Source organism: Dioscorea cayenensis, chromosome 19 (genome assembly GCF_009730915.1).
Source record: "Dioscorea cayenensis subsp. rotundata cultivar TDr96_F1 chromosome 19, TDr96_F1_v2_PseudoChromosome.rev07_lg8_w22 25.fasta, whole genome shotgun sequence".
NCBI classification, from domain to species: Eukaryota; Viridiplantae; Streptophyta; class Magnoliopsida; order Dioscoreales; family Dioscoreaceae; genus Dioscorea; species Dioscorea cayenensis.
In genome coordinates this window covers 30,264,046-30,288,625 of record NC_052489.1, presented here as the reverse complement: position 1 = coordinate 30,288,625, position 24,580 = coordinate 30,264,046, and the positions used below count along the sequence as shown (strand labels likewise).

The following is a 24,580-nucleotide window of genomic DNA, read 5'->3' as shown; positions in this document are numbered from 1 at the left end:
TTGATTAGTAGAAAAAAAATTAATCATTGTTAATCATTTAAAAAATTTATTTAATAAATCTCCTTCACATCAACAACATTTTATAGATACGTAGGTTTTTTTAAATATTGCTTTTTTTAAATTAATTACTAAAATAGGTATTTTAACAATTATTTACCAAAATAGGTATTTTTATTTTTAAAATATTAAATTTTAATATTTTTAATAGTTGTGGGTTCCACTAGTTTTTTAATATTAAAATTTTATTTTTTAAAAAACTATAGATCCCACTAGTTTTTTAATATTAAAATTTATTTTTTTAAAAACTGGGAGGGGTCTTATATTTTTTTAAATTAAAAACAGATTTTACACTAAAACCCTTATAATTTTCATAAATTTTTTTATAAGTAGTTTTATTCCCCCTTCTACTTTCACTAATTCTAACAAATAAAAATAATGAGTAATATTCGGTTAAAATTTTAAAAGATAAAAATTGTGTGGTTAAAACTTTTTATATAAAAAAAATTTAAAATTATCTCCAACATTAGAATAGTCAAAGATATAATTGTTAGGATTGGTGTAAAATATTATTGGGAGGTTGATGGGATGAATTATTGGTGGCAAGTTGTCCCATAGGTAAATTGTTGTAATGCTGATAGCCATTTCGAGTAACTTACTAGAACAATTTGTCCTTGGGATCAACTTGTCACCAAATAATTCATCCCATCAACCTCACATCTTTGACTATTCTAATATTGGAGATAATTTTAATTTTGATGTATATAAAAAGTTTTAACCACAACAATTTTTATCTTTTAAAATTTTAACCGAATATTAATAATTATTTTTATTTGTTAGAATTAGTGAAAGTAGAAGTGTGAATAAAACTAGTTATAAATTTTTTTATAAAATTATAAGGGTTTTAGTGTAAAATTATTTTTAATTTAAAAAAATTAATAGGACCCATGCATGTTTTTAAAAAATAAATTTTAATATTAAAAGACTAACGGGACCTTAGTTTTTTTTTAAAAAAATTAAAATGTTAATATTAAAAAAACTAGTGGAACCCACAACTATTAAAAAAATAAATTTTAATATTAAAAAAATAAAAATACCTATTTTGGTAAATAATCGTAGAAATGCCTATTTTAATAATTAATTTAAAAAAAACAATATTTTAAAAAAAAATTAACTTAGACTTTTTTTTAATATTGTTTTAAAAAAAGCCACATAAAAAAGATAGTGCGTTTGTGGTAAAATAATGTAATCGATTTGTGAATAGTTACAAATTTATGTTTTGAATAGTTACAAAATTGTGTATTTTTTAGAAAAATTGGCATGCAAATGTTATCTTTTTGTTATATGAAGTTATAAAATGAAACTTGTTTTTCTTCTCCTTCTTTTTTAAATAAACTTAATCACCTGTAATTTTATGTTTTATTAATCACATTATTAGCTTTATTAAAATACATGACAAAAGAACTTTTTTCCAAAAAAAATAAATCGAAAAAGAAAAAGGTCCACGCATATTTTTATGTAATATTTATTTAATCAAAAATTGTTTTTAAACAAAAGCAAAGACATCTTTTATTTTTATAGCAAAAACAAATTATTTGAATAAATTATTATAGACATATGTATATATATTTATTATAATTTGGATAACCCATCACAAACACCCATGACAGCTCAACCATGTCTGAGAGAAAATTGAGCTTTCTATCTTCCGCGTGAGAAGTAAATTTCTTATTTTTTTTTTGACAAAAATAAAAAAAAGATAAATAGATATGAAGGTGCACTAATTACGGTGATTTGACTGATCTACTTAGGGAAAATCTCATATCATGTAACTCTGAAGAAAAAAATTATAAGCATTTTTTATATAAAACTTCTCCCGAGACTAAAAAAATGAATTGTAATCTGAGAAACTCGAAACTTAAAACCTCTCAATCACAAATATAAATAGTTACCGGTGGCTAGCCCAGTTTCTATTAAATCTTTTACTGTTCTGTTAATGCAACGATGGCAAAATACTTGTAAATTGCTTCATTTTTCTTATAAATAACGTGAACCGGTAAACATATTATTAAAAAGAAGATTGTTTTTGGGGAAAAAAAGTGTTAAAGTATAAGATAAACAAATCCAGAGGAACATCGTAACGAGCCCTTGTACATTGGGGCCCACTATAAGAATACACTCCAACCCAGAACCGGCGAACCGCGTCATCCGCTGGTACCGGTTTTGGGACTGCGTGATGCTGAGGGGACACCACACCGCCATCCCTTATTTTGTCTTTTTCCCCAAAATAAAAGTATCCAATAAAAAAATCGTAAAAACAACAGAGAGAGAGAGAGAGAGAGAGATCAACGGCTTTAATTCGAATTTCTCTCCGCCCTCGTCCCCATAAACCTCTTCATGACCCTCTCATTAAGGCTTTGACCTTTGTGCTTGAATTCAGCTCGCCCTCTTCTTGTTCTTGTTCGCCTCCTCCTCCTCCTCGAAGGTATGGTTGGATCTTGTTTTGTGACAGAGTTTATGCCTGTTTTAGGCATTTAGCTGTTATTTTGATAATGTTTGAGGTCTTTGAGTTTGATCTGGCTTCGTTGTGTAGTAGTAATGTAGAAAGTTTGGATCTTTTTTCTGTTTCTGGATTTTTGGTCTTCTTTAAGGTTCCTTTGCTTTTGAGGAGACTGGTGTTGGTATTAATGGCTGGATTTCTTGGTTCTTTTTTTGTTTACTTCTTTTTTAAGCATAAAGTTTGGATTTTTGGGTGTAGTGTGTTTTCTACCTTGCAAATGGAGAAAGAAGTGGTCTTTTTCTTTTGTTTGTGTTGAATTTTGCTGTGGGTTCTATGGTAATGTTTTTCTTCTTGCAAATTCTGATTTTAGTTGTCACATTGTTTTATCTGATGCAGTGCAATGTTATTTCTTGCAGTTTTTGAATTTTTATCATCACAATGTTTGATCTGAATAATTTCTTGGCTGTTGTTGTGAGGATTCCCTCCTATTGATGAGTGTTCTGCTAGTTCTTGTCATCTGTGACTGTTCTTTCTGAATATGGTGTATGATTTTATTTGTTTTGTTTCTCATAGATGGAGTTTGGTGCAACTGTTTGTAAATGTGAGGTTACGTGATCTATAAAACAAGAAAATGACACAACTGAGTTGTTCTAAGTTGGATAAATAATAGAACCAAAACCTATCTGAAGATGCCATTTTGTTCACCTAAAACTACACTTATGCTACATCTGATCTACGTGTAACCTTCAACTTTGTAATAACTGTTGGCAAAAGTTGTAAACAATTAGGTTTGTATTTCATTCTTACTCTGAAGTGAGACATTTTAAGCAGACCGCAGGTGATATTATTATTCTAGGTGATCTTTTGAGCAATTTCACATTTTGTTTCTACTTATTTGTAATGGTGATTCATGCCCTTTACCATTCTGAAATTCTGAATAATAATTTTTGTTGCATTGAATCTAAATGCAATTAAGCCTGCATTTTTTTTGTGTTACAGGTTAAAGCTTATATTCAATTTACTGCCATGACATCTGGGAATAATTATTTTGATGATATGAGAATTAAGCCCGAGGTTGTTGATCCTCCTAAAGTTGATGACTTGATGGAAATCAGTGAAAATGTGAATGAACATGCTCAACACACACCAAAACCAAATTTAACTGTTGCTAGCAGTGTCCGCGAACTTCTTGAATGTCCTGTGTGCTTAAGTGCCATGTACCCTCCAATACATCAGGTTCGTTTAGCATATCACTCAATTTATACTTCATATCTTTAAATAAGGTTAATGTTCTTGTAATAGTGCAAATATTATTCTTAGGTCATCCATTCTTAGGCTATCCTTTGGGCTTTGCAATATTACTAGAATTGCAAAGGTTCTTGAATTTCTGAAATTCGTAGATTCATGAATGATTTTGGTCTGCCTTGTAATGAAAGCCTTGTTTAACGGTAATATACTATGGTAAAATTATCTTAGTTTGCTTATGCTTTTCGATATTTAGCACACCTTTTATTAGATTCTTTCTGGAGCAACTTATTTATGATAGCATATCAACTTTGCCGCATCAAAGAAATTTCGTATTACAAATATCCTTTTGAATTACTTGTGATGTGTGTTTATCATCCAAGTTCCCTGCCTTGTTTTATCAAATAACGACAGTTGACAGAGCACATACATGAGATCATGGTATTAGCAAATATAATAAGTCATCGTTAGGACTTCCATTAATTCCTTAATGATCTTGAGCTCTTCAATGTATATACTTTTTTGCTATACTACATTGTAGCCATATTCCCAGTCTTGAGCTCTTCATATGTTGGTTTATCTTTTTGATGGTCATATGTATCTAATTCATTCATATATCATTTTTGTGCTTGTAATGTTGAAATATCATTTGAAACTATGCCTTTATATTTACAGTGTTCAAACGGTCACACAATATGTTCAGTATGCAAGCCTAGAGTGCATAATCGATGCCCCACTTGTAGACATGAACTGGGAAACATAAGGTGTCTTGCTTTGGAAAAAGTCGCCGCTTCTCTTGAATTACCTTGCAAGTATCACACATTAGGTTGTTCGGGTATATACCCCTACTACTGCAAGCTGAAGCATGAATCACAGTGCACATTTAGACCTTACAACTGTCCGTATGCTGGTTCCGAGTGCACGGTTGTTGGTGACATTCCTTTTTTGGTGAACCACCTGAAAGATGATCACAAAGTTGATATGCACAATGGAAGCACTTTCAACCACCGGTATGTCAAATCGAATCCTCATGAAGTTGAAAACGCGACCTGGATGCTAACGGTACTTTCTGATTCACCTTCTCTCAAAATCCTCAATTTAATTTAATGTTTGGCTCATCAGCAAAATGTTTTTAGCTCATGCTATGCACTTGTGGTTCAATGCCCAGGTTTTCAGTTGCTTCGGACAATACTTCTGCTTGCATTTTGAGGCATTTCAGCTCGGCATGGCACCTGTATACATAGCCTTCTTACGCTTCATGGGTGATGACACTGAGGCGAAGAACTACAGCTACAGCCTTGAAGTCGGAGCCAATGGCCGGAAGATGATCTGGCAAGGGGTACCTCGCAGCATAAGGGACGGGCATAGGAAGGTGCGTGACAGTTACGACGGCCTTGTCATCCAACGAAACATGGCGCTCTTCTTCTCTGGCGGTGATAGGAAGGAGTTGAAGCTCAGAGTGACAGGGAGGATTTGGAAGGAACAGTAAGTCATCAGATGTAGTTTCTGTCAGTCCTGGTCATGTATTTTTGGATGGCTTTAAAAAGCAAACTCTCTTTGCTGATTATGCATGAATACATGATGGGAAAGGCGTGAACAATCCTGTAATCGATGCTCGGTTCAAGTGCTTAAGTTCTTGTAACCAATTTGTTGTAGTCATTCTATGTGAACAAACTTAAATCAATTTTCACTTCGGAATGCACAATAAAGCACTAAAAGTTAAATAGGGGCAGCTTCGAACAAGCAAATGAATTCATTTGTCGAAGTTGAGTCAATTGGAAAAGCACTAATGCTTGAATGACATACAAATCAGATGATGGGAAACTCAAGTACAACATTACATACACAAGGGCTATCATTAGGCAGCAACCATTTCCCCAACTTCGAACCAGAAGAAGATGCTTTTGCGAGCATAGATGGCTCGCACACTTTGAAGCACTAGGCTTCCACTAGTCCAAACAGCCTTTGCACCTCCTTCAATTCGGGTTCTCGCAACTGTAACACTGTCTGGAGCGCCCTTTAATGTCGATGCAAATGCATCACAACTGCTTTTGGCAGTGCTCATGATTGGATATGAGAGGTAGTCGAGAGGGTTCTCCTCGCACTGGAGCACACATCCTTCGATGATGAGCCTTCCACTTCGGTGAAGAAAGCAGCAACCGAGTTCCGCTCTTACTGTCAGGTTCACAACTTTGCATGTGGACAGGAACTCCAGTGCACTGCTTGAACAAGGAAAATAAGAGATGGTGGTGCAAAAAACCTGATAAACCAAACTATGACATTAAAAACATGGCAACAAATAAAGACCGAAAGTGGCACAAGTTAAAAGCAGTCTCATCAACACCAGAAAGCCGAAACATGGAGAATAGAATCACATTCTTGTACATACTGAGAGAACCTAATGACGGATAAAAAGCCAGACGAAAAATGTAATTAGCCCACCTTTCTGAGCTGCAAGAACAGGTCAATACCATGTCATAATGGAAATTAAAATCACATTCTAGTACATACTGAGAGAACCTAATGATGGATAGAAAGCCAGATGAAAAACGTAATAAGCCCACCTTTCTGAGCCGCGAGAACAGGTCAATACAGTGTCATCAGGAAGATCGCCGCCACCCACCTAACAAACCAGCAGCACATAGATACAAAGAATGAAAAATCTTGATGTGTACACAGCATTTCAAGATCATTAGACGCAAAAATAAAAAACTAAGTTCCAGTTGATTTCCATCAACACTCCATTAAGTTTCAAGCACCCTGAAGGATCCAAATCTGATTTACAAGTTGCTTTTGCATAGACATGGATGACACTATCACTTTAAACTTCAATCTATCCTAGGCCATGTTCCTTGGGTTTCTATCATTTTAAACTCCAATAGAACCTCGGGCATATTCCTTAGGTTTTAGATTTGATTTCCATATACTCAGAATAAACCATTTCATAAAAACATATCACTAATTTGTTCACAATTTACAAGATTCTGTGGCTCTAGTTAATTGTATCACAAAGTAGAACATGACAAACATTAATCATCCGAAAACAACAAGAAATGTAATAAAAAAGAGCAGAAACATAATTCAACTTTGCCGCAACTCTGAACAAATTAAAAGGATTGTTTCGACATGAACTAAAACAAAAAAAATCATTCCAGAACAAAAACACAGACACACACACACAGACTTACAAGGCAAAGGGGCTTTTTGATCTGGATATTGCAAGCAACATGGTTCCTAGCAGCAGCAATTAGAATGGTGTCCCCAGGCCTTCAAAACAATAAAATACAATTAAGTATACTCACTTGCATTATTTCACTACAAAATACTGAAAGAAAAATACTACCTTGCAGCAGATATCGCATCTTCGAGGCTGGGAAACACTCCAGGCTCACCGGACCCTTTGATGGATGGCTCCACCCGCAGCCATAGCCTCGGATGGCATGCCAAATAACGCCATCTGTGGCAAACGAGGGCGGTGTTATACCGATCTGCAAACTCACAGAATGGTGCTAAAAACCTCATCTTGAAAGCATGTTTGCAAACGAACATGCAAACTATGAAAGAAATTGCAATCAAACATTCATCTCAAACCAAAAATTACGCAGAAATATCCAAACTAAAACCAATTAATTTCATGAAAAACCAGTAATTCAAAGAATTCAAAACAAATGAAGAATAAAATCCAAAAATAAAGGATTGGGGGGGAGGACAGACCTGGGATGGGGCTGAGGAAGCTGAAGATGTGCATAAGGCAGCCATCATCGAGGGCGTTCACCGTCGTCGTCGTCGTCAACGAGGCCGGCGGCGTCGTCTTCCGAGCCTTCGACTGCTTTCCGATCTCCATCTTCACTAGTTCTGGTTCTCGATATGGGGCTTTCTTAAGCTAATTGCCATTAATTTTATATTTCATTTCAGTCCTTCTAAACTTTTTATTACGATTCTTTATGTATAAACCCCTGCAAATAGTAAAATTACTCCACTGCTAGTATCTGTAGCCGGGGTTTTTTGGTTTCTTTATGTATAAACCCCTGCAAATAGTAAAATTACTCCTCTGGTGGTCTTTCTGTTAGTTTGTTTGGCTTCACCAATTTTGTTGTAATTTTTGGAATTTTTTAATAAATAATAGTTTTTCCATTTTTTTAAAAAATATGTCAATTCATAATACTTAAATTCATCCCTTAAATTATTTTTATAAAGTTATTTATTTATTTATTTTTGTGTGAGGTAAGTGCCCATTAACCTCTCTTGTAAATTGGAAATGGTTTATAAATTAGCTTTGATATATTGTAACTAAAGAATTTAGAGTTTATGATAACAAAATGCATATAAAGATTTCTATAACCAGTGTGCTGATTGTTCTAAAAGCATTAAATGTTTTAAATAGAAAAAAATATTTATGTATAAAGCATGAAACAAAAATAAGATGACACTGTCCTATAGGCATCCCACAATAGCCGATAAGGATGGCTATATGTTTATATATATAGTGATTACTTTTAATTTATATACAGTTGTAAATAAATTTAAGTAGTGCCGAACAATGGTCATATGCATTAAATAACAATAAATATGTATAGTTTTTTTGTTTGAGTAATTAGATGATGATTTAATGGCTATCATTAAATATTTTTAGATAACAATAACTTTTAAAATATTTTGGGCATTTCATGAAATGTTCTAATAAGTTAGTTACGGCAATAATATTTTATTGATAAGTATTTACTATATATCAAATAAAAATATTGAAAATGATAGTGAATACAAATAATTGATCTGTATATTAAAATACATTTTATCAACAGTAGTGACTCCATGGCCCAATGGATAAGGCGCTGGTCTACGGAACCAGAGATTCTGGGTTCGATCCCCAGTGGAGTCGTTTTCGTTTTAATTACTATTTTATTTTATTTTTTGAATTTTTCATCAAAATTTCATTGAAATCCTTTGCAGTTTGCCACAATTACCACTTACCAGGGACTGTTTAAAACCTGAGCGAAAAATAAAGGATCAAAAGTTAAATTTTACCCATACGAATATATATATATATAATATAATATATATATTAGTCTTCACTCCTTCATCGCATTAACACTTGCTGTTCAAGATAAGGTCCAGCCTCGTCTACCTTTCGCCCCGCCATGGTCTCCTCCATCTTCTTCTCCCCAAACCCTAGCTCTATTTCCTTCCGTTCCTCCCTCCTTTCCTCCTCCTCCTTCTCCCCTAAACTCTCCTTCGCCTCCCTTCCCCTCCAATCGCCTCACTCGATCCTTTCTCTCCCACTGCTCCCTCGTCTCTCGCCCGCCCTACATTCCAAACCGCATCGATGATCCCTCCTACGTTCGCATTTTCGACACCACTCTCCGCGACGGCGAGCAGTCCCCCGGCGCCACCATGACCTCAAAACAAAAGCTCGCCATCGCCTGCCAGCTCGCTCACCTAGGCGTCGACATCATTGAAGCCGGCTTCCCCGCCTCTTCCCCTGACGACCTCGATGCCGTCCGCTCTATCGCGATTGAGGTTGGGAACAACCCCGACGAGAACGGCTACGCCCCTGTTATCTGTGGGCTTGCTAGGTGTAATAAGGCGGACATTGATGCAGCTTGGGAGGCTGTGCGGCATGCGATGAGGCCTCGCGTCCATACGTTCATCGCTACTAGTGAGATCCACATGAAGTATAAACTTAGAAAGTCGAGAGCGGAGGTGGTGAGGATTGCTAGCGAAATGGTGGCTTATGCCCGGAGTCTGGGGTGCGAGGATGTTGAATTCAGCCCCGAGGACGCGGGAAGGTACTTACTTTTTTTTTCCCCTCCAATAATTCGTGAGGTTATGTTTTTATTAGTTATTTTGATCTTTGACATTCCTAGAATTTCACTAGTTTTATTTTAGAAATGAATTCTTTTAATTGGCCGAAAGGCTTATCTAATAGATTGATGGCTTACTCTAATTTCATAAAAAAATATAAATTTGTAGGAGTATCCGCCAGGATATGCTTCTGACTTATTAATTCCTATATTTCGCCCATCTCACTAATGTGTATATTGTTACTATTTTATGATAAACTTTTGTTATTACTTATTATAGTATGTTTTATGAGGTGGACCCTCATAATATTTTATTGCCTTTTGCCTTCCCTGTTTTGCAGTTTGATAGATACTCTTAGCATAAAAAATTTGTAGAAGCTAGGATAAACAAAACTGGGAGGAATTTTTTATGATTATCTTTAGATTCTTGATACTTATTTATACTTGATTTTCCTTTAATGACTTTTGAGTAACAGGATTGGGGACTTTTCAGGATCATGATGAGCTCATACTAGATTTGATGAAACTTTAACGAAGTTTTGTTTTCCATTCACCTGATTGTTTTAATTTTGCATTCTATGCAAAACAAGGTTTATTAGTCATGTTTTCTGGGTGGCTGTTGTATATGGGCCGCTCTCTTATAGGCAAATATTGGTTGCTCTAGTTAAGAATTTTGAGAGGCAGGGTTCGATCTGTGTGGTACTTTATCCTCAGGTCCGACAGGGAGTTTCTTTATCATGTTCTGGCGGAAGTTATTAAAGCTGGGGCCACCACTGTCAACATTCCTGACACTGTTGGTTACACCCTTCCCTCTGAATTTGGACGATTAATTGCTGATATAAATGCCAATACTCGTGGAATAGAGAATGTGATCATTTCAACACACTGTCAGAATGATCTTGGACTTGCAACTGCTAATACATTAGCTGTATGCCTCTTTAGTTACCTGTTTTGCGTTTTGAGTATTACCTTAGGACTCTAGTTGCACATATGCTAACTTTTCGGACAATCTAAATTCAGGGTGCTTATTCTGGGGCACGACAACTTGAGGTGACAGTCAATGGTATTGGTGAAAGAGCTGGAAATGCTTCTTTGGAAGAGGTATATATCAATGTTTTATGTCAACTTTGGGTTGTGAATACTATTATAGCCGAATACTGTGTATAGCAGGGTAAAAAATTTGTGTATTTTCTGCTTAAGACTATAAATGTATATCATGTATTCTTTACTTCATTTGGAAGGAAATTATTTCTTCTTAAATGCTCAGCGTAAGTCGTAGCTGAAGATAGGTTCGACTTACGTCTTCATCCTTATTAATTTATGCTGAAATATGTACTGCCACTTGTAGGTTGTTATGGCTATAAAGTGTCGTAAGGAACTTATGGGAGGCCTTCATACTGGGATCAACATTAAACATATTGTTATGGCTAGTAAGATGGTAGTCTTGTTAGTTCTGCTATGTTGCCTTTTGTATTTAAGGTGAATATATATTATCCTAGTTAATCATTTCATTTGTGACCCAGGTTGCAGAATACAGTGGCTTGCATGTCCAACCACATAAGGCAATTGTAGGTGCTAATGCTTTTGCCCATGAAAGTGGTATACACCAGGTAAATCATGCATTAAGGTATTGCCTATGTAAGCACCTGAGAAAATGCTCACTCAAGAAAGTATACATTAGGAAAGCATGTTTTATGATACTTCGTGTGAGTTAGCACATGAATGATCATTTATTTGCGCTACATGTGCATCCGTCTAATACTGCTGTTTTAAATGTGTATACATGCCAGTATTTATTTTGCAATTACATTTTTTTATGCTTCTTTACGCACATAGTAAATTCCATTATTTACTGTTCTACAGGATGGCATGCTTAAAAATAAAAGCACATATGAAATTATATCTCCTGAGGATATTGGATTGACTCGATCTAATGAATCTGGGATTGTGCTAGGAAAGCTTAGGTATGGACATTTAAGTGAAGAAGATAATTTCATCCTATTTTTTGGTTACATGTGATCTTCAATTACTAATTTATCTAATGCTGTTCAGGTTTATTGACTTGATTAGCTAACACCAAACACTCGACAAAGGTTACTGTCTAAGCTGATACAATAGATAATCTTTTACATGGGGTTCTTCCATGAGCACAACAAAGTTAAAGAAAATGTGTACTAGGTACTGTCTGGGGTAAATTATCAATTGGCGGGATATTGGTATCTGGTTTGTTAGCGAAATTGCACACCACGTAATTTGATAGAAGGAAAATCATTTTTCTTTAGATACTTTAACCTTGTTGCCATGCTATTGTACTTGCTATTCTCCTCTCAGTCAATGAACTTTTAATGTGTACTGAATCCATCAGTCACATTCATCCAACCTACATTGGCTTTGGCTATGTAATGCATTACTACTACTATTTTTAGCTATAATTTGAACTTCAATTTTTTTCTTTGCAGTGGGCGCCATGCTCTCAGATCTAGACTTTTGGAGGTACATAAACAGTGAATAATTTTTGTTGTCTTTTGGTTCTAATTGATGTTTGCTTTTATTCAAGTTTATGAATTTGATATGTTTGGTGAATGCTTTTTCCAGTTTGGGTATGACATAAATGGGAAAGAACTTGATGATATCTTCAAGCGTTTCAAAGAAGTTGCAGAGAAAAAAAAGGTTTGTGTGCATTTGTGGTTACCTGTATTAGTAGTATATGGAAGAATTTCTCTAAGTGAGCTTTCATGTTCTCATGAACTGGATGTTTTTAAACGTGTTTATGAAAAATAAACGAATAAACGCAAAGAACATTAATGCAGCTCATATCTGATTTCTGAAATATATTTTTGTCAATCAATTTTTGGATCACTTTTATTCTTGAAGATGGACTCCCTTCTTTTATTATAGAGTACGTTCAATAACTAATTGGGGGTAAGCTAAATTCTTGCAAAAATATTTGTCTGCTCAAGCTTCAAACTTCTTTCACCACATGCATCAAGTTGTTTGCTCTTTTCCACGAAGTTCTTTTCAAGCTTGTATTATGTTGTTTTAAAGGAACTTGTACCTATTCATTTTATGTGAACATTCATAACATTTGGTGGCCATTCTAAGCAAAATTCCATCTGACGCCAGCATGTAACTGATGCTGACATTGAAGCACTTATTTCTGATGAGATATTCCAGACCCAGGTGATATGGTTGCTTGGTGATCTGCAGGTGAAGTCTCAGTTCATTTTTTTCCTTTGCCACAGAACGACTTTCGATAAACTATTTTGCTACTTGTAAGCTTATAAGCGTTAATGGGCAGGTTACTGGCGGCACACTTGGCCTTTCTACAGCAACAGTTAAACTTATTGCTTCAGATGGGGAGGAGAAGATTGCATGCTCTATTGGAACAGGTCCTGTTGATGCAGCATATAAAGCTGTTGATATCATAATCGGGGTAATCCTGGCTTTCCCGTGATCTGTTATTATCCATGTTTTTTTTTCCATTAACAATGTGTTTTGTCATTTATTTTGAATGTGGCATTCTACTGAACCATGCTTGGCCAATCATGCTCCAAGCATGTACCTTACATCACTTGATTTCCTTGGTCTCCCTTTGTATGGTTCTTGGTCACCCTTTCGTAACTTATTTCCAGGTTGATTATTTGTGCAACCACTCTTACTGCTGCTTGTATCTTGCATGGAGCCAGTAAACAAGGAATACAGTTGCACAACATGTTTTACTTAACATTGGTGAAATTTTGCAGGTTCCTGTGATTCTGCTAGAGTATTCCATGAACTCAGTGACAGAAGGCATTGATGCCATTGCCTCCACAAGAGTTGTTATCCGTGGAGATACCACCCATTCATCTACACATGCCTTGACGGGAGAAACAGTCTTCCGTACTTTCAGGTTTTTCTTTTCCTTGGCTATTTTTTTAAGATTTTAAATTTATGGTGTTGTAAATGGATGTTCATCTTTCTGTTTGTACCAAGGTCTTCTAAATGTTTTTCGACAGTGGATCTGGAGCAGGGATGGATATTGTTGTCTCCAGTGTTCGGGCTTATGTTAGTGCTCTAAACAAAATGTTAGCTTTCAAAGACTTATCAGCATCCAAGGCTGCTCGCAAAGTATCATAAATTCAGTAAGCTTCTTTTTACTTCAAAAATGGGGAAGGAGAAACTCTATCAACTTATTGCACTTCTAAGCAATGACACGTGGAACCGATGCTTATTTAGTGGTGGAATCTTCCGCTCTGCTCTACTGTAATTAGATTTGTGTGCATTTCTTGTGTAGATTTGGAATTTGTGAGTAGGATATGTGCGCATTTCTTGTATAGCCCTGGAAAGTTGATCTGTGATTAGATTCGTGTGCAAATCTTGTGTAGTGTTGGAAAGTTGATCTGTGTGGGCAATATATGTAGTCATGTAGATACACGTTCAGGTTAATAAAATATGTTCCCACAGTCTCATGTTTAGCATCTTTCTTTGGTGTTGATGACACAACCGCGTTTTGAGTTGAAAGTCTTGAACCAAATGCCAAGACGGTCAAGATAGGGTGGGTAAGAGCCGGTGTTCATTATCATGTTTGCTTTTATATCCAGTCTAAGTCCTAAATAATTGTCATCCAATTAGTATATAAAAACTATGTACCTGCCTGAGAATTGTTTATGATGATTTTATTCTCGCATTAAGTTCAAGAAGACACGTGCTTGTGTACTATCATACCGAAGTTTTCTTTAATTTTTGCTTAGACTGACATGAATGCCCCCTAGTCAGCAGTACAAACATATTTTAGTGCATCTTATTTTGTTCAGCTCTCTTTTTATCTTCCAAATGGCTGTGCTATGTGGAGTCTCGTGACTGCTCTCAGTCATCGTCTTTGTCACTCTCCGTGTACGCTGTTTTCTGTCACTTTTCAATGGTCTGACTCATCACTTATCAGTTATCACCTGCCCACATAACTTGTTTTCATTTTTTTTTTTGTTTTGACAAAAACTTGTTTTCATCTTTTATAACCTTTGTTGTCAATTGGGATGTCTTGTTAATCACTAGGTGCCTGGCACGCTCAAGTATTATTATATTATATAAATCACAGAAAGATGCTCTTCTTGTGTTTGGTGAGCTAATCCGCACTCGATGGTAAATCATTTCAAGAACTTTATTTGTTTTAGAAGTTGGTATATCAATTACAACTAAGACGGGACATCCCAACAACTCTCTTCTTTTTTTTGCACCGAAAGATCTTTAATTTTAGAAATAGCTCTGTATATTTGGCAGCTTCATAACTCTCATGCAACACTACCAGCTGCTCCCGTTCTTCATTGAAACAAATATTTATATTATTTATTATTTATTTTCGTTTTCATTCAAATGAATTGAAAAGGACAGTATCAGACTCCTATGCTAAGCTATCACCATATTACGTGTCCACATTTGGCATTCTTTCATTGTGACATGTCTCCCACTAAAGGTGGGAGTTTCTAGACAGACTGCATTGTGAGAAAAAAGAAAAGGTATTTCTTGATACAAGGGAAAGGTGTTTATTTCATTATTGAGGGTTGGAGTGAAGAGGAAAAACCATGTGCTATTACATTATAGAACAAGAGGAATCTTTATTTCAGAAACCGCAAGGCGTTATGTTTAACGCTAACGCTCAAAACCCGGTTTCATTGAACCCACGTGGCTCTTGCTTCTTATTAGTTCTCTATATATTACACATTTGCATTGCCCTGTTCTCTTCATCACTTGTTTCAGAGATCCGGAGGTTTATAGAAAGAGAGAAACAAATGGCTACTCTTATAGTTCCGGAGCATGTCCCTTCTCCAGTTGAAGATGCAGAGCAACTCAGGAAGGCTTTCCAAGGTTTTGCTTCTCTGCTTTGTATATCATTAAGTTCTTTTTGGACTTGTGTTATACTTATTCAATCAAGCTGATCTAAGAAGGATGTGTATGAACCAGCACCGTTTGATGGACTGTGTTTGTTTAAAAATTTTTGACTCTTGTCTTCCAAGTCTAATGACACAGATGAAAGAAAGAAATTTGATGAATGGTTTCAAACATAGCTTAATCTTGGGAATGACATCAGTGTTATATAGTCCAAACTAAGGATTTCTGTTTGCTTTGCTAGGATGGGGGACTGATGATAAGACAGTAATTGCAATCCTGGCACACAGGAACTCAACGCAAAGGAAACATATTCAAGAAGCCTATGAAGAACTCTACAAGGAGTGTCTCACCAAAAGGCTTGAATCTGAACTCAATGGTGAATATGAGGTACTTGCATTTCATCTCATCTTAATACTATCAGATCCACACACACACACACACACATATATATATATATATATAAACTTTTATCTCACAATGCAGAAAGCTGTGTACCGTTGGATGTTCAATCCGATTGAAAGAGAAGCAGTTCTTGCTAACATAGCACTGAAGAAGAGTGTTGATAACCCTGTTATCATTGAAATAGCCTGCATAAATTCACCTGCTGATCTTCTTGTAGTGAAGCAAGCATATCAAGCTCTGTACAAACACTCTTTGGAGGAAGATGTGGCTGCACGCAGTTCCGGAGACTTGCGGAAGGCATGTCATTAAACTAGAACTACCCTGTTTGTTCTTTTCATATAGTTCTATGCTAACATATTGTATTGCAGCTCCTCACTGGATTAGTGGGCACGTATCGGTACAATGGCGATGAGATCGACGTCAAATTAGCTCAGTCAGAGGCCTTAATTCTCCATGAAGCTATCAAGCGCAAGAACTATAACCATGAAGATATCATTAGAATTCTGACTACTCGGAGCAAGGCACAACTCAATGCTACATTCAATCGTTATAAGGATGAACATGCCATGACCATTACCAAGGTAATATTGCTGCTGCCTGTAATACATAGATGAATTTTGGATTAATTCATTGATTCATTGATTGATTGATTCTGAAACTACAACATGAATTCAGGCTTTGTCTGCTGATTCTGCAAATGACTTTGTCTCAGCTTTGTATGTCACTATAAAATGTATCGTCTCTCCTCTCAAATACCATGAGAAGGTAATACTACTACTACTTATACTATCAGCACTTCCACTGGTAATAATTCAGCCATGATCAAGCAACTGAATGAATAATGTTTTCTGCTGCAGCTTCTGCGCAATGCGCTTAACAAGTCTGATGATGACTCACTGACTCGTGTGATCGTCACTCGTGCCGAAAAAGACTTGAATGAGATCAAGGAGCTATACCTCAAGAGAACCAACATCACTCTTGAACAATCAATCTCCAAGAAAGAATCAGGGCATTACAGGAGCTTCCTCCTTGCCTTACTGGGCAACTGAGTTCATTTCACAAAGCCATATGCTCTATCTACCTATGGTTTTTTATCAGTGCTTGTGTGTGTGTGTGCTGTTTCCTTTTCTGTTGCCGGTTTGTGATCTTTTATTATATATTGAGAGCATGATATGATATTAGAACTAGTGCTAGTGCATGCATGAATCATTTCATAAAGCCATATATATTATTCATATTACATATCTACACAAACAAGACAGATAGATGTTGAATCTAAAGCTTATAAAGAGAAGCAAACGGCACAAGAACAGAGCCAATCCACAAAGTCCCATTCCTCTCATGAACTTCACTAATGAACTTAAACCTATTGTCTAAAACCTCCAAAACCTCACCATCATCCCCAATTCTCATAGCCAAAGCTCCTCCTCTCCATCTCTCCATTAACTCACTCAATTTATGAAGATCAAATGGAAGATAGGGAATCATTCTCCTTATCCAAGAAACAGATAGAGCCCACTGTACCACCTTTTTCCTCCTTGAATGCATTGCTACCCAATATCCTCCTCTTGGACTCCTTTTTATATTATCAGGAAACCCTGGTAACTTCACAAGCACTTGAACACTCTTCTCTTTGAGTTTATACTTCAGTATCCTGCATTCAGTTGTCTCTACTATCAACAAGAAGCTACCATCCCTGCTTAATGCTACTCCATTAGCAAATGCTAAGCCATTGATCAGAACCTCAACCTTTTCATCTTCTGGATCATATTTCATCACTCTTCCTGTTCTATCACCTGTTATTATAGCCTTCATGAACTGCCTGCATGTGCCATATCATATCAGTATCAGCCTCTCATTCTATTATTATTATTATTATTATTAGTTTAAGGAAATTAAGCACTTTATTTATTATTATTATTATTTTACCTTCTCTGGAAATTTATGCTGCTATCAGAGAAGTAGATAACACCTGAATTCTGATCAATATCCAAACTGTTTGTGAAACCAAATGCTCCACCTTCTGCACTTGTGACCACAGGCTTTAAAATTCTCTCATCTTGTGTGGCCTTTAGCAGCCCTTTATAAGCATCAGCGACGAAAAGATCACCCGTTTTATTATTAAATTCCAAGCCTAATGGACGCCCACATATGTTCTCCTTCTCCTTATCTTGTGATCCTGCACACTCTTCATCCCTTTCCAAAAAAAAATAAATACTAAATAATAAATAAAAGTATAAAACTAATATGCGTGTGTGTATATATACATAGACAAATACATATTAAGCAGAGACATATATATATATATATATAGTTACTTAAACACGTGAAAGAAAGATGAAACAAGTGGTTTGTATGCAACCAGATTGATCAAGGTGAATCTAGTAATTTCATGCTAAAAAAAGAGCTAAGAAATTGACATAATTCAGTATCATTAATGAATATCATAAAGTCTATATTTAGAAAAAGACATGCCAACAAGAAGATGCTGGTAGTTGCAACATGCACTGTAATCAGTTCTGTAATTCACAATGCTGCTAAGTTACATGCGACCAATTCAATCATTTCAAAATCCCAACTCTCATATATAATCCTATCAAATTATTCATCACTAACCTCATCCTCATCCTCATCCTCATCAAACAAAACACGCAAAAGAGGAAAAGAAAAGAGCTACAGTAAAACATTAATTCCAAAATAATTTAAAAAAACATGTTATGAGAAAAGGTTAAGATAATTAATTAAAAACACATGCATACATATAGCCTGAAGAAACTGCAAACTGAATCCATTGGTGGTGTTCCGGTGACCATTTAAAGATCCGGCCATCGGAGACGCCGGTGTAAGGGCCTTGGCCGGCGGAGTCAAAGGCGAAACTCTCAGGACCACTTGCATTACTGAGTGGCAACACTTGAAGCTTTGCATCATCATGATGAGGACCTTCAAAAGATGGGATGAAGAAGAATATGCATGCTGCCATAGCAGCTGCCATCATACCTTTTCCTTTCATTATTGGAATCAATAGAAACACAAGAAGAAGAAGAAGAAGAAGAAGAAGAAGAAGAAGAAGAAGAGAGAGAGAACAATGGAGAGCAAGGAAACACAAACACTTGTATTTATTTATCCGGAATTCGAGTTCATCTTTGACCAAAATTAATACTAGTGTGACATGGCAAAATAAGATAAATACAAATCACTATTTTAAATTTATAAATTCATGTATCATATAGGTATATCTTCATAATAGAAATACTTTTATACCCATGTAAAATACCATAATTAATATATAAAAAAATTATTTTTTTTAATCTCATTTAATAGATGATTATAAAAAAATAACAATATATATACATACATACTTACACTCTCACTTGCATGAGTTGAGATTTAAACAAATATTTTTAATAAGGGATTAAGGGTTAAAATACTTTAACAGAGACCTGATACCAATAATAATAAAAATCATTAGTTATAATAATATTTTTTTATCAACTATATTAGTCCAAATAATAGAGGCTTGAATTAGTTAAACAAATAATTTATATAAATTTATCATATTTTGCCCTTTCAGGTGGATCAACAACTTAAAAATAAATAATTATATATATTTGTTTGAGAAATTGTATGATAATATATGTGTAATTTTGGGATGCGGCAGGGGTAGATATGTAAAGCAAAAGTTTCATATTAAATGCTTTGGATTAGTACGATCAGGTGTAGTTAAAAATATTATTAAAGCTGCAGTTATCTGTGGTCTATCACATGGTTTGATAGCATGATCTGATCGATCGTCAGCCGTCTGATCTTTTCTATGTGTTACATCAGAGTTTAATTGAAGGGACCAGTGACAGGTGTATAATGTTGCCTCTTGTGTTTGTATGACAAAGACTCTGTACAGAAAAATAAGTACTTTATTATTTTTTTTTATTTATATTTATTTATCATTTTGTTATGGGCCCGTTGATAATACAAGTGCAATACGATATAAAAGTAAAACATGATATGAAGATGGTAAGCTCATATCTTTCTATGAGTTTGATGTGTATCGGATGAGCACTAAATAATAGTTGAATATGATATGAAATATATGTAAATAGACTCAATTATTTTTTATAATATAGTTATATATATATATATATATATTTAAAAATTGATTTTTAAATTTTTTTTATAATTTACTTATTGGTATATTTATTATAGTTACTATTAAATTATTAAAAAATATATATAATCAATATAATACTATTGGTTATTGACAAGTTCTTGTCCCAAATCTTGGGTTGGAAGATCGAAATAAGGGATACGAAACCTTTTAAATGAGAGAGAAAAACTAAGTAATTAAAAGAAGGTAACTTTTTTTTTATCTTATATTACCTGTTTTTATCCCGACTTTTCTAGTTTTTATATGATCAGTAGGATAAGGCTATTATATCGTAGCTTACAAAATAAAAGATAATATTATGTTTGGTAAACATGCCTAATAGTAAATAAATTAGATTTATTAAAATTTAAAAATAGTATGACAAAAAAGATTGTTGCTTTGAGTTTTATTTGTTTATTTTGATAAACATTGGAATAAAAAAAAAAGATTCATTGATAAATGGAGTGCAGTGATAAACAATTATAGGATAAAAAAATTATATGATTTTAAGATTAATTTATTCTGTTGTTATTTTAATTTATTAATCTTGAAATAATAATATGTATGTTGTGATTCTAATTTTTTTTTTTTTCAATTCTTTATGAAGGTAATTTCCTCTTGATTTTTTTATCCAATTATATTTTTATTATATATTATATATGTTCATTTTATTGTAAAAAAATTATTTAAGAACTCAATGTATATTTTATTCTGATTATATAACTTTTTAAACTTATTAATTTTATTTTTTTTATTTTTTATTTTTTTTGTAGTCAAATATTACCAATATTTTAATAGAATACCACAAATAGCTTTGGCATCATCAATAGCCAAAAAGAGTGACAATATGAGCCTGTGCTGAGAGGCAAAATGAGTAATGCTATATAGAGTGAAGAAATCACACGAAACCAGCCACACGACTGATGTGGCGGGTGATGTGGAATTTCTTTAAAAAATATAAAAAAAGGAGAAAGTAAAAAAGCCAATCGTTTCTTTCTCACACACTCTTTCTCTCTCGTGTGTCCCTCTTCCACTCTTGGAAGCAGCTTCACTCCCGGTCTTCGCTCCCGGTCATTGTTCCTGGTCGCCTTTCTCGGCTGTCGCTTCCCTCCCCAGCTCCAAGCCGCCGCTTTCCTCACTCATATGGGTCTCTCTCTCTCTCTCGTGTGGCTCAGTGCTCCCGGTCACCGCTTCTGGTCACCATTTTCGGTCGCTGCTCCCGGCCGACGCTTCCCTCCCCGCTCCAGGCCGCAGCTTTCCTCGGTCGGGAGCTGCGACCGGGAGCACAGAGCTACACCAGAGAGAGAGAGAGAGAGAGACCCACACGAGTGAGGAAAGCGGCGACCTGGAGCGAGGGAGGAAAGCGACGGCCAAGAACAGCGACTGGGAGTGAAGCGGCTGCCAGGAGTGGGAGAGGGACACACAAGAGAGATGATTGTGTTTTTACTTTCTCCTTCTTTTATATTTTTTAAAGAAATTCCACGTCACCAGCCACATCAGTCGTGTGGTTGGTTTCGTGTGATTTCGTTGTGTGGCTGGTTTCGTGTGATTTCTTTACTCTATATAGCATTACTTGAGACAAAATAGATGAGCTCACCTCCTCAACACAAAGCATAACATGATAAAAAACAATATGCGTTGTAAAATAGAGATAATTTTATAATTTTATTTAATTCTAGATTTAAAAATAAAAATTTTAAAAATCAGAATTTTTGAGAATTTAATAAACTCGAAATATTTTTAAAATTCAGTGTATTTTCTCCCATGTTTATTATATAAAAATAAAAAAAAAGGATTTATTTCATACAATTGCTTGGTCCGGTATGGGTACAATATGTTCATGCATGCATTATTAATAATGTCAGTGAATTATTAATGCGTGGCGACAACAGTAATAAATTATATTTGAATACCTGGGGGTCCAACAACTGTGGCTTACAGTTTGTTTTTTTTTTAAATTTTTTTATCTCTTTATTTCAAACTTAAAATTTGAAGAGAATTATATGAGAATTATATTAACAACTTCTCAACTGTATGCTTATAACTTCATATACATCTTTAAATTTAAAATTAAAAATTACTATTGAGGTTGCAGAGTTCTTTCCTACAACATTCAGTTGTCTTTTTATTTTTATTTTTTTTAATAAATATATATTTATAGTAGGTCGACAGTTTACCTTTTATTTCTAATTTCTACCAAACAATGCTTTATTTAGATTAGTAGGTTAGTAGGTGACATTTTGGTTAACAAATCAATTGATTATTAAATTTGATATTAATTTCTTCACCTGGCACATCTTCATATTACTTGCATAATAAGGTAATAGTCTCCATGTTATTATTTAATCGTCACTTTTAACTATGTTACATAGTTAGTTAATTATTTTAATTTTATGCAAATGTTAACTATTTTTTAAAATTATTTTTATTTATTATTCTTTCAAATTTACTATATTTCTATTCTTTAATGGACTGTCTTATTTTTTATTCATTTTATAATTATACAATTAATTCAATAAAGTAGAGGCATAATTGTGTATGGTATAACTCAACTATTTAATAAAGAATATCAGGATAAATTTGAAAACAAATGATTAATGTTTTTTTAGTATTTTAAAATGATAAATAAAAATAAATACTTTTTAAACGTGACAATTATTATAAAAGTAACAGAGAGACACTAACTCTTAAAATTAATTTATATATTCACAAAATTTTTTTTTTATAAATTTTATATTTGAGTGCTAAATGTATAAATGTTTCTCAGAATAAGTTAAGTATTTTACGAAAAAAATTTTAGTATCTTTACATGAAAGTGGTTTTCGAGGACTAATTTATCATAAAAAACTATAAAACATGTATATGATTTTATTTATTTTTTTAAAAGAATTAGAACCTTTTTTGAATCAATCGTATATTAAAAAGATAACACTCACAGTTTTTAAATTAGCATCACACTTGTAAATTAACCGTAACATTTGAGTAAAATTAGAAACAACAATTAAAGAGTTGTTACAAAATAAAGATCCATAATAAGTGCATTAACAGTGCAACATAAATGTCATAAACCAAAGTCTAAAAAAAGATTGTTGAATGTGGGTCCTACGGAGACCAATTCCTTTCATTGTTTTGTTACTTGAGGATACTTTTGACGGTCTAACATATTTCATACACTCAAACTGATACGCCTTCAATAACTCCGGCGTATGTCAGCACCTCTTCGAGTGGGTGCTCACTCCTAGAAAATGGGGACACACACAAGAGAGGAAGAGAGTTGTTTTTCTAAGAAGAGAAGGAAAAGAGAATACTGCTTCATTCATGTTTCACTGCAATTTCAAATGGCCTTATATAGCCAAATTACACAAATCAATATTGGAATATCATAACAACCTCCAGCTGTCTTATTCTGAATTCCATACATGACGTTATTTCCTTACTTCCATGCCCAATCAACGGCATTGGTTTTCCTTTATTTCCTCACTAATTTTTAGCCCTTATTTCCTCACCCATTGATGGCTTCCAATCACCCCTTTGTCACGCTTCGTAATCTTGCATCCATGTGGGTTGCTTCCGAGCCCGCTGTGCTTGTCGAGCAGTCGTGCTCATCTCTTGTGGACCCAATGTAGATGATGAAGTTAGCTCGATTGGGGTCGTATCACAAACTAAGCTACTCTATTTTATTTAGTCCCACATTAGATGTTGAGAAGGTCTTTGATCGATCACCTTATAAAGGTTTTGTGTCATTAGCACTTAGATTATGGTTTTAAGAGAGTATTAGCTCCTTTTATTGTTGTTGAAAACCTCATTGCCCTAACGTACAAGGCGGGGTTAGCGTATCCTATCGCTTGGAGTAAGGCCAACAATATGTATATATATATATAAAGAAATGGAAATTGAAGAATTTCATTTTTATGAGTTGATAAAGATCTAATAGAGGTAGAAAGGTGACCATGATGTTCTACTATCTAAGAAACCAAAATCATGAAAACCAAACCCAAAGAACAACCATCTAAGAAACCAAACTATGGAAAAGAGACCATCAAAGATACAAGCGACCATCAAAGAGATCATCTCTCACCTACGACCTTATATTCTTCATTTTGCACAAAACCCCCATATATTTTTTATATTTACAAAACTTTAAGTTTAGGTTCAGGTCGGGTATTAGGATCGATCCCCATACCAGCCCCAGCTTTATATTAGTTGAGTTTTACCCAAATCTAAACCCGACTCAAAACACGGTCAAACTGAATTTTCCCCATCAAACTGGGGTTTAGTCCAATTTGGGTTGAGTTAGGTTTGGGGATAATTGTCATCCCTAATAGCAACGAGCTAATAGAGTTCGCATACACCTTGACTTTGGGAAGGAAATGAAATATTCTCAGTCAAATTTTATTATAGTTTTTTTAATAATGGTGGTCTTCCATATCGAATCAACCACTCCTTGTGCAAGGGCTTTTGTCCTCGCATAATAATTCTCATCAATTGGCTAATTTGAGACAATAAGATCTCAACCTTGGCTAGACAATCTCACTAGGAAAAGGTGCACAATTCTACCTACAGTTAGCTATGTCTCATGTCACACTATTGAGGAATCTATTTCCATATTTTCCTTAAATGTCTGTTTAA

General features: G+C 34.5%; 5 protein-coding genes and 1 non-coding gene across 7 annotated transcripts; 4 read left to right on the top strand and 2 right to left on the bottom strand.

The window, feature by feature from the left end:
• Window positions 1-2,329: 2,329 nt before the first annotated feature.
• LOC120283926 (E3 ubiquitin-protein ligase DIS1) lies at window positions 2,330-5,309 on the top strand. Its single transcript, XM_039290727.1, has 4 exons — window positions 2,330-2,482; window positions 3,497-3,733; window positions 4,418-4,804; window positions 4,911-5,309. Exons 2-4 carry the CDS (start codon window positions 3,524-3,526, stop codon window positions 5,229-5,231), a joined length of 918 nt encoding a protein of 305 aa, XP_039146661.1. The 5' UTR covers window positions 2,330-2,482; window positions 3,497-3,523; the 3' UTR covers window positions 5,232-5,309.
• A 152-nt stretch (window positions 5,310-5,461) lies between these two features.
• Window positions 5,462-7,602, bottom strand: LOC120283927 (F-box protein SKIP5). Of its 2 annotated transcripts, XM_039290728.1 has the most exons (6): window positions 7,457-7,602; window positions 7,086-7,230; window positions 6,931-7,009; window positions 6,307-6,365; window positions 6,185-6,193; window positions 5,462-5,961 (listed from the first exon to the last, which is right to left on the bottom strand). In XM_039290728.1, the coding sequence occupies exons 1-6, from the start codon at window positions 7,584-7,586 to the stop codon at window positions 5,601-5,603; spliced, it is 783 nt and encodes a 260-aa protein (XP_039146662.1). In that variant the 5' UTR covers window positions 7,587-7,602; the 3' UTR covers window positions 5,462-5,600. The 2 variants fall into 2 exon arrangements, with proteins under 2 accessions (XP_039146662.1, XP_039146663.1); XM_039290729.1 differs by lacking the exon at window positions 6,185-6,193.
• Window positions 7,603-8,548: 946 nt separating this feature from the next.
• TRNAR-ACG lies at window positions 8,549-8,621 on the top strand. The gene has a single exon. It is a non-coding gene; the product is annotated as a tRNA-Arg (tRNA).
• LOC120249376 (2-isopropylmalate synthase A-like) lies at window positions 8,563-13,991 on the top strand. The gene is made up of 13 exons (XM_039257866.1): window positions 8,563-8,600; window positions 8,809-9,528; window positions 10,258-10,471; window positions 10,564-10,644; window positions 10,892-10,981; window positions 11,067-11,153; window positions 11,407-11,507; window positions 12,003-12,036; window positions 12,139-12,213; window positions 12,667-12,750; window positions 12,842-12,976; window positions 13,287-13,432; window positions 13,539-13,991. The coding sequence occupies exons 1-13, from the start codon at window positions 8,563-8,565 to the stop codon at window positions 13,657-13,659; spliced, it is 1,926 nt and encodes a 641-aa protein (XP_039113800.1). The 3' UTR covers window positions 13,660-13,991.
• A 958-nt stretch (window positions 13,992-14,949) lies between these two features.
• On the top strand, window positions 14,950-16,997 carry LOC120283923 (annexin-like protein RJ4). The gene is made up of 6 exons (XM_039290725.1): window positions 14,950-15,384; window positions 15,650-15,795; window positions 15,892-16,107; window positions 16,179-16,391; window positions 16,486-16,575; window positions 16,668-16,997. The coding sequence occupies exons 1-6, from the start codon at window positions 15,102-15,104 to the stop codon at window positions 16,857-16,859; spliced, it is 1,140 nt and encodes a 379-aa protein (XP_039146659.1). The 5' UTR covers window positions 14,950-15,101; the 3' UTR covers window positions 16,860-16,997.
• On the bottom strand, window positions 16,987-18,893 carry LOC120283924 (protein STRICTOSIDINE SYNTHASE-LIKE 10-like). Its single transcript, XM_039290726.1, has 3 exons — window positions 18,570-18,893; window positions 17,740-18,006; window positions 16,987-17,632 (listed from the first exon to the last, which is right to left on the bottom strand). Exons 1-3 carry the CDS (start codon window positions 18,818-18,820, stop codon window positions 17,086-17,088), a joined length of 1,065 nt encoding a protein of 354 aa, XP_039146660.1. The 5' UTR covers window positions 18,821-18,893; the 3' UTR covers window positions 16,987-17,085.
• Between the last annotated feature and the right edge of the window lie 5,687 nt (window positions 18,894-24,580).